This window comes from Nanorana parkeri, unplaced genomic scaffold, assembly GCF_000935625.1.
Source record: "Nanorana parkeri isolate BGI_ZX_2015 unplaced genomic scaffold, ASM93562v1 scaffold31, whole genome shotgun sequence".
NCBI lineage: Eukaryota > Metazoa > Chordata > Amphibia > Anura > Dicroglossidae > Nanorana > Nanorana parkeri.
The window spans coordinates 113,403-123,309 of NW_017306299.1; the positions used below are offsets into that span (position 1 = coordinate 113,403).

At 45.7% G+C, this 9,907-nt stretch overlaps 1 protein-coding gene across 1 annotated transcript in view; it reads right to left on the reverse strand.

The window, feature by feature from the left end:
- Nucleotides 1-1,867: 1,867 nt before the first annotated feature.
- Nucleotides 1,868-9,907, reverse strand: part of SDE2 (SDE2 telomere maintenance homolog) — a 10,573-nt gene continuing 2,533 nt past the window's right edge. Inside the window, exons 2-8 of the mRNA XM_018568006.1 lie at nt 9,334-9,451; nt 8,529-8,640; nt 7,182-7,351; nt 5,923-6,031; nt 3,516-3,906; nt 2,429-2,482; nt 1,868-2,138 (exon numbers count right to left, since the gene is read on the reverse strand). Coding sequence (XP_018423508.1) covers nt 1,923-2,138; nt 2,429-2,482; nt 3,516-3,906; nt 5,923-6,031; nt 7,182-7,351; nt 8,529-8,640; nt 9,334-9,451 — 1,170 coding nt within the window. The 3' untranslated portion in view covers nt 1,868-1,922. The remainder of the gene's footprint in view (nt 2,139-2,428; nt 2,483-3,515; nt 3,907-5,922; nt 6,032-7,181; nt 7,352-8,528; nt 8,641-9,333; nt 9,452-9,907) is intronic.

The following is a 9,907-nucleotide window of genomic DNA, read 5'->3' on the forward strand; positions in this document are numbered from 1 at the left end:
GTCGATCATTCAGGACCCCCATTGAAATCAATACATGCTAACATGACGCACGTTCCCACTATGCTTAGGTGTGAATGCGGCCTTAAGGATCGCTAGGAGTTTTGAAAAGTTAACCCTTGCAGTGGGGCTACCCAAATCCACCATTCTGCAATGACTAATCACCTCTGCCCCTCAGCTTCAGTTGTGGTATGTCCCTCTGCCTCTTGTCTAATAGACCTATAGTAGACATGATGACGTCACAGGGTCCTTAGACCGACAGAGCTCAGGGAAAAAGAGGCAGAGGGATCGGTCTAGCAGCCAAGTGGGACTGAGGATCAGGTGAGTATATCTTTATTGTCGCTCCCTAGACAAAACGAGCAGTTAACCCTTACAGTTCGGGGGTAGCCCCACTGCAAGGGTTGCATTTTCAAATTGCAGACTATGGACAAGAAAATGTTTATGTATTGTTAACAAGTAGGAAAAGAAGAGCTCAGGTGCATTTTTGGTCTGTTTCGGGGGTTTGCCAGCCCATTCAAACTAATGGATATGCGACATTAACGCACATGACTCCAATGCGCTGTAATGCAGAATGGTGAAAAGGAGCCTACAACAAGCCATCACCAACCTTTCTAGCTGCTTGTACTGTTAAACTATTCATCCTCACAGATCACAACATAGACTATGAAGTCTCTGTTCAATAAGGGAAGAAGAAATGTGATTTAAGAGCCTCTGTTGCTAAATTTTAAAGTGACATTTCTCCATAATACATTTCGCTACAGAGGATGAATGAGGACTGGCTTTAAAGTGCTTTTATGCTTTGTTCAGAATATGCAAATACTTTCATGTGCATAGTCTGGGCACAGATGCATTATACATTTAAAGGAACACCGCTTTACGTTAAAAAGAAACTGTGCTTTGCTCGTGCCAGGAAAAGTAACAGGTTTACATCAACAGAGGCTCCACCAGCTCACTCTTTTCCTTTACTCCCCGGCTGCTCTATGTGGCTGCAGGGAGTGAGGAAATAACTCCTATTAGGAGTGAGGAAATCCCCTCCCTCTGACATACCCCAAGTAGTTAGCTACAAACAAATGTCTCCACCTAGTGTAAAACACCTTCATTACAACCTGTGGTGTGGTCATGTTTAGGATGGAGGGGTGTATTATCCATTTAGCATCAGCACAATTCTATTATTAAGGCATTAGGCTGTCAATTAAGGTAAATCAGGAAGAAGATTGAAGAAGAGGATCTGCTACCTATATTTAGGAGCAGATCTAGGTGCATGTCATTTTATTTACTGGCTGGTATGGTGTTGGCAACAAACTCTCATGATACATCGGCACAGAGCCCTGCAGCCTTCTGGGATATGTGACATGATATCCCAGCAGGAGGATGAGGGCTACCAGGGCCATCCCCACCTTTTTTACCGGCTGAGGCAGTCAGGGGAAGGGGGCCGAGCTGTCTGCTTGGCAGGAAGTGGCCGAGCTGTTGGATGCCCTTGCTGCTGCCCTCCAAATGAGATGCCACCTGAGGCTACCTCATTATGGGGATGTCCCTGTGGGCTATTCCTCTCTCGCATAGGTACGACAGGAAGCAGGAGGGTGCTTTTTTTTTTTTTTAATGCAAGAGGGAAGGCCAAGGTCAATTGATGAAAGGTACACTTTAATTAGTGACCTAAGAGGACTATACAGAGGCACAAAGAATTAAAAAAAAAAAAAAAACCTGATCAAAACCATTTAAATGAAAATGTACAAAGTTTATTTAAAACAAAATACAGATATTGGCTTTGATTAAACATTCTGACTGGCTGATGTAAACCACAACAGTGACTGCATCCCGTGAAGAAGCCCCATGAGCCCAGTTGCGCCTCCATCTGATGTGGCTACAGTTTATCCCATTGTCCCCGGGTTTCTTCCAGTCCAATCCATACAGTCCTTCTTGACGCTTTATTTCTTCTTTGCTTTGGCTGGTTTGGCAAAAAGAGCGGGCTCCATCTGATCCCTGGAAAGTCCGCGCACAGAGAATAGTCTGTCTGCCCGTTCCTGCAACGTCCCGCCGCACTTTAGGCCCAGCGCCATCAGTTCGGTCTTCAGCTTGTCAAAACCCAGAGCCTCCAGCTCCACAGCGGAGGAGAATGACATGAGGTTGAAGGAAGAAGAGTCCTATGGAAAATACAGGCAATTACCATCATGTTCTGTCTCCATAAACGTGAACCTTTCGGGCTATAAATCACAAACTTCAAACAGTAACACGATTAGACAGCCCCAGGCTAAGCAATTTCCTTGAAACCCCGAATCTGAGTGCACAGCTGAGCACCTCTTCCTGGTTTTCTGATATTTTCCCACCTTCCAATAACTCATGACTCAATGCGCTAGGGGGCATGCTGCTCTACAAGACTATGATTCAATGAAGTGTAAAAAATGGGAGCAGCCACTCCAATCATGCTTTTTACCTGTGCAGGCTCTGATGCAGTCATCCTGGCTTTACTTCCTTGTAAATTATTGATCTGAAAAAAGCATGCAGGATACGAGTCAGACGCGTGTGCTTGTTCCAGGTTACTATTGTGACGTTCTATATTGTATAGTATTGACCCTGTTATTGTACAAAATACTTTTCCTGTTACCTCTATTGCTAAACACTGCTCCGTCCATGAAGAATGATCCCTAATAAAATCAGCAGGGAAACGGACATTTCTGGGAGTGCTCATCTCCTTGGTCCCCCGGAGCTTTCACTGGCACCTCCTGCTGACCTGGTGTCACCAATGTCTCCTGCAAGCCAAAGCATCCTCCATGCTCAGCATGCCCACTGTACTCCAATCTCCAAGTCACATGTCAGGCAGAACCGATTTATCCCACAATTTGAAGGTCTCAACTTGCCCACCTTACATTATATTGTAGCAGGAATTGTATCCAAGCCGTCACTTGTTGATGTACAACTTGCTAAGTTGAGGTAAGGTACATACTCAGGTTTAATAAGTGCTCCCCAAGGGGCACAGGAACTCAGTGGAATTTAAATAACCTATAGTATTGAGGCAGGAAATCAGAGAACAACCCATGCAAACACAGGGCTTTAGTACAAACCTCAAGAAGTAAACTGGGGTCCCTTTGTCCTGAGCTGCTTTCTCTGTTAAGACTGCGCCTCTCATTCTGCACTGCTCTCTTTAGTGATGCCAGAAGCCACAACTCCAAGAGTACCATCAGGCTGATAATATCCCGGGTGATACTCAGCAAGACTGTGTGTCAGAGCAATGTAGTCACCGTTGAGTAGATATAAGCCCTCAGGGGCAGGGCCCTCCTTACCAACTTGTCTTGAATTGTATTGTGATTGTAATGTCTTCCTTGTATTGTAAAGCGCTATGCAAACTGTTGGCGCCATATAAATCCTGTATAATAATGATACGCCGCAGTGGTGGATTGCAGCAGAATATCAGGTTATTAAACCCGGAACTGAAGGTGTCAGCTATTTAGCAGTTTGTTCTTCCCTAATAGTTTAAGGAAGAACTTTTAGCACTAAAGTTGTGTACTATTGTGTGTACTTACCATGGCAGGGGACTCCTTTGGTGGGTCAGGAGTGAGTGTTGGCATCTCAGGTTCCAGTATAGCCTCTGAAGGTTCAGTCTGACTTGAGTCAGCGACTGGCTGTTCTTCGTCCGCTGCCTCTTTGATCACTTCTGTCTGGCCAGAGTCAGAATCTGGCTGCTCACTGCCCGTGGCCTCATTGTCAAGCTCGATGTTGTCACTCAGCTCTGGACTCTGCTCTTTGCTAATTGAGGTGGATGAGGAACACTGTGGAGGTCCATCAGAATCACTATCAGAGCTGTGCAGTCTCATCTCTGCACTTTGACACGAAGCGGATGTGCTGGGAGATTCGGAGTCACTGTCGCTGCCATTGTCAGAGCTGGAGGACACTTCCAACCCTTCCACTCCAGACCTGGGATCAAAACACAAATGTTACACCTCATGCACAATAGATCATGCCATCCAGACTCCAGCTCTATACAGAAATATCCGCAGCCTTTTGGAATTGAATGTTATACTAAAAGCTGTAAAATATTACACTAATGTAATGTCAATGTGCTGTATTCGCCACCACCTGGGATGTTCCTAACTGAAGTAGTCACACGCTGAAATCTAGCCAGCAGGCGGCTTCCATTCAGGCTTTTTATATAGACAATGGCTCCCTCCAGTGGACTCATCTGTGTTATTACACAAACACATGGAAAGTTAAAAGGAGAACTATGGGGTCAGTGTTTTTCCCCATAGTTCTCCTTAGGGTAACGGGAGGACACAAACTAGCGTCCTCCCGTTACCCTAGGCTCAGTATACCGCGAGCTACAGCTCGCGGTATACTGAGACACTGCAACCGGAGCGGATCCCGACTTAGACGACAGGATCCGCCCAGCTGCGTGAGTGACAGCTGGCTCTGCCTATCTAGAGGCAGAGCCAGCTGTACCCGCCCTGTCCGTTCCGCCAGTCAGCGCTGGCAGATCGGAGCGGGGAGGGGGGAATCCAGCCCCTCCCCTGTCACAGCAGAGAGCCGTGACAGGATCGAGAGGCGAGCGAACCCGGTATGTGTTCGCTCACCTCCCGATCTACTGAGCCGACCGGTGACAGTCTTATTGGCACAGGTCGGCTAGAACTATGAGGTGAGTGAAAAGCACTCACCTCATAGTTCTCCTTTAAAGGGACTGAATGGGCCTCCTTGCCATAGATCCTGGTGCGGTTTTCACCAATTTTGAGTTGTGGGTATTGTCTCGCTGCATTTTATATACATTTTTAAAAAAATTAACTCATGGGGCAGTGGGATCCCCTAGACTGCAGCAGGTTGCAGGCCTGGGGATTAAAGCCAGATAATTCACCGGCGGAAAAATAAATCCTGCCATGAAGGTCTATGTTCAGGCACTTCCCATTATAGGGTGACAACACTCTGTCCCTGCTGCACTGTTATCAGCTCATTAGGTTTCTGACAGAAAGAATAGGCATATTTTTTTTTTGTGCCCATTGAACAGATATAACAAAACACCTTCAATTGTAAATTTAACAGACCGAAAAGGGACCAAATAAGAGAAGCTTACCGTTAGGGTTTACATACACTTTGATATAATCCCGATACCAGAGTTAAACTCAATTATTATAATCCTGTGTAGTGAACAGTAAACTTGACTCATGGTTTCAATGGCCCAGATATCCTCTTTTAGGGTATCTCCCTTTCCCCTGCAGGGTCCTATGGAGCCACCCTTGTGTGTGCTAATAAGCCGTGTGTACGTCTCCACAAAACACAGGCACAGCAAGGCAAAACACTCCCCTGCTCCTCCAATAGTAGATGAACAGCTGCTGGAGACTGCTCTGTCCCTTGTGATCTTGTACTGGACAGACGTTCAGGGAAGTGGAGCGAAGAGAGCTGGAGCGGTTTGGCACCACGATGACTAAGTGCTTTGTCAAAAATGTAAATACTTTGGTGGGCAATGTGAATTGTTTATTCTAAATTCAATACTGAAAATAGTTTTGAGAGTTTAAAACTACTTTAAAACTTTATTACAGTTATGTTTTTATGAGAAATATCAAATCATTCTGTAAACATGGGACTAGCGATCTTTAGGGGGCCACTGAAAATTGCTTTGCATGCCCGCCACAGCACACCTGCCCCCGTGTTATAGATCAAACAGTAAAGACATGAAATAATAATTTCCTGCACAGCATCTGAAGTCTTATGAGGCTGCAGACACACAGACAATACAACAAGGGCTGAGGAGAAGGAAAACTGCTGACATCACATGACCAGGAACAAGGAACACTGAAGGATGGGAGCGGAGATGAATTTGGCAATGCCAGGGCGAGTCACAGGTTGGAAGGGGTAAGGGCAGGTTCTTTGTACCAGTAACATAAATCAATGTCCTTACACATCTCACAGCACAGAGTAGCTTATACTGTAAGAATGTCAGCTTACCAAAAGAACTTCTTGCTAGATTTCCTACTGCCGCTCGGTGGCTCTATCTTACGTTTGCGACAGTCGCTCGACTCTGGGGAGACCACTGTGCTGGAAGAAGCTTGCAGACCTGGGTAAGAAACATCATCAGTCCAATAAATATATGCAGCAAAGAAACTATGCGCAGGACACAGACCGGTGCGTACGACGGGATACAGCTGAACTCTGAGATCCTCTTAAAACTTATTATTGGTCTTCACTGTATATAGCACTGACAATCTACACAGCGCTTTACATACTGCACAGTCACATCAGTCCCTGTCCTCAAGGAGCTTACAATCTAAGGTCCCCATCTCACATGCATACAAGGGCTGATTTAGACAGGAGGCAATTATCCTTCCAGCATATGTTTGGAATGTGGGAGGAAACCGGAGTACCCGGAGGAAGCCCACACAAGGAGAACATGCAAACTCCTAAGGATAGTGTTCTGACTGGGATTTGAACCGCCTCGGTGCTGCAAGGCACAAGTACTAGCCACTAAGCCACCCTTAATTGATTCATAACTCCACTTACTGCTTGTGCTATACTGCTGCTCCTCACAGAGGAAACCTGCAATTCAACAGACCTGCTAACCAATGTTCCACATGTGAAATCATCTTAACAGTTATTAAAGACACATCGTCACCTGACTCGCGCATTGCAAAGTGACAAAGTCTCTGCAAAGAGCATCCTGCACCCCCCTTATACTCCACTTATCAGTTCTCACTTGCCACTCCTTGCTCCTCTGCAGCCATTGAGAATACTCAATACTTCTAGGCATGGTAGAGCGTGTGACCTGCTCCCCTGTGACAGTGCCTGGGGATAGCAGCCAATTGCTAGGCCTGAGCACTGTCACAAGACCAGGGGGAGCGCCATCATCACTTTCCTTTTTTGCCAACACAGCTGGTTTCTCTACAGAAACACTGTCACTTTACCCTGCAGGGTGACCGGGTCTATTTAAGGAAGGAAGCAGAGTCACTGTCATGACTAATCACATGTAATACAATGACACAAATAAGAAGAGCATGAAAACATTAAAAAAAATTGATAGATATAGAATATATATATATATATATATATATTACATAAAATGATTAAATGTTAAAATTACAATAACTTGATTTGTATTCAAAAGAGGTCTTGGTTATGGTCGGTCTATTGGATCGGATTGGTGACCCCGATATAATATTAGGGAGATTCCTGTATCTTCCAGGAAGTGGTCTCTAGCAGGACACACACACCTTTGATGACGGAGTCCTCCAGCCTTTCAGACATGGCGCTGCGCTGTTTGTGATAGTCCGGGTCGGTGAAGTAGTGTTTTGGCTCTTCCAGTTTACGTTTTAGTCTTTCCAGGCGCCTCTGTTCCTTCTCTGCTTCCCGCTCGGCTTGTTTCTTGATCCATTCCGCCATACTATAGAGAAGACAAAAACAGGACTATTAAAAAGCATGCGAAGACAGAATCCGAGAGGTCATCAATACAGACATCTTCGACTGTAAATATATGTGACCTGCCAGTCACGTCCATCCTCTCACTTCAACACCCTGAATCTCTGACCCAGAACAGATATGAAGTTCCTTTCCTGACACCGCTCTACCCGTTATCAAGAGGCAAATAACTTTTTTTACATAATGCCTTTCATTACATCCCTTATTTTAGGACCAGTGATGTCATCACCTTGTCTCCCTGCAATGCAAAGTTATGTACAGAGAGTTGTACATAACTTCCTGAAATCATCACAGCACCTTGGATCAGTACTCCTCTCAAGTCCTGGGGCAAGCAGTGGGCTGATCATAGGGAGGAGTTATGCAAATATCAAAATGACTTGACGGTTGAATGTCAATCTGGGGAAGTGGGCGTTCCTAGGCCGGCTGTATTTGCAGATGGTAATGCCCAAGTGTGATTCTGAGCCTCCAAGATTGAAAGAACGGATATCCAATGAGTAAAAGGGCTCAGACACTCGATATCCTCCATCCAGGAAATGAAGCGGCTTCTATCTGACTTGCTGCAGCCTCCTAGCACACATCATGAGAAGCTCGCCGTGTGCAGTGACATCAGAGTAAACAATGTCAGTCCAGGAGAGGTGCGAGGCAAGGCTGGAGGTCAGGACTCTTCACCTCATGATGCTCCCCCTGGTGGGTTTTTGCCCCCCAAACTTTTTTTTTTTCTTCCATCTTCCTATTTATTATTTGACTCTCCTCTTCATTCCGCCTTCTGTTCTTTATTCAGACCGCAGGATTACTGGCCCTAGAACTAGTTCCCCCAAAAACACCTGACTATATACTCCAAGGGTCCTTGCTCTCTTATGTCCCCAGTTACAAATGTGTTACATTTCCAAAGAAGTGGAGTGTGGATGCCATGTGCGATCTCCATGGGGAATGCCGCCATCGCTGAACTCAGACAATACTAACTGCCTGGCTGTCATGCTGACTTTAATACCTTGTGTTCTGTACACACACACACACACCTCGATCGTTCCTCTGTGGATATGAGGGGAGCATCTTCATCTAGGGCCATAACCCAAGTGAGGTGCAACAAACCGGTTCCTATCCCCCAACACCTGGGAAAACCAGCAAGATTTGAAACTTACGCTTTTTCATGGTTGACATCTCTGAGTCGCCTTCCACTGAGGTCACGACAGGCCTCTCTGTTTGTGGTCTTCTCAATCTGAGCCCCCAGCGCCCTGAGCATGGAGCCGAAACCTACAAGTAGAGCATACGCCGATTATCTCCCGTCGTGTTTGCAGCCATAAACCACAGTAAGAGAAAAAAAAAAAGTCTACATTTCTTACAGTGTATGTCCGGGCAAAAATAACCCAACACTGATCTGCCGGAAATCCAGTGAGATCCTAACTACCTGTGCACTCTGCTGACTGATATTCTAAACAGCATTGTAAGCCCTTCCCAGTTCTACAGAACACCCGACTGCTTGCATCTTATTTGTGTATCACTGTAGATCATGAAATCATCTCTGAACTTATCCTTGTCCTTCCTTCTGGAGGGGGGCTACTTTTGTTCCCCATGGTCCCTGTGTGTGTTGTAAAGTAGTCACCGCTCCAAGCGCGCTCCCGTGATGCACTACAGTCACAGATTTCGTTTACTAATTTGCATTGAGATTATAGTCCATCCTAGGAGCGAACTTAAAGCGGTGACTACTTTACAACACACACAGGGGCCATGGTCAACACAAGTAGTCACCCTCCAGAAGGAAGGACAGTGTCAGCACCAATTCAGAGATGATTGGAGGATCTACAGCCGAGTGATACACAAATAAGACACATTGTTATTAGTTAAGATGCGCGAATGTAATTCTAAGATTTTTTTATCTCCACTCTAATGATTTTCCTGACTGTGGAGAAGACTTTCCAATGATATAGGAATCCTTCACAGACGTACCTCCTTTTCCTCCCCGGAGTCGCGGTTCCACGCTGTAAGTAAATCCATTCTGCAAAGCTTCGTCTCTGCTAACCCGTCGTCCATCACGGGTCACATAAAAATCACAGCGAGATATTCCCTGAGGAGGAAGGCAAAGAACACGTCAGTCAAATGATAAAATATTTCTTAGAGTCCCCATCGCCAACTTAAAAAAAGAAGCTGAAATCACAGAGAGGTCAAGGGGGGTATTTATAATCAATTTGCAGAGCCGCCCGCTTGCCCCTCAAATCTCTGAACGTTCATTATATGTGAATAGAGGCAAAAAAAAAAAAAAAAACATCTTAGCAAATTTGCTTTTCAGGTTAAAAGGAGAACTATGGGGTCAGGGCTTTATCCCATAGTTCTCTTAAGGGTCAAGGGAGGACATATACTAACTTCCTTCCGTGACCCAAAGCTCAGTATACCGCGAGCTACAGCTCTCTATATACTAAGACCATCGCAGCCGGGACGGATCCTGACATTACTGTCCAGATCCACCCAGCTGCGTGATTGACAACAGGCTCTGCCTATCTAGAGGCAGAGCCAGCTGTACCCG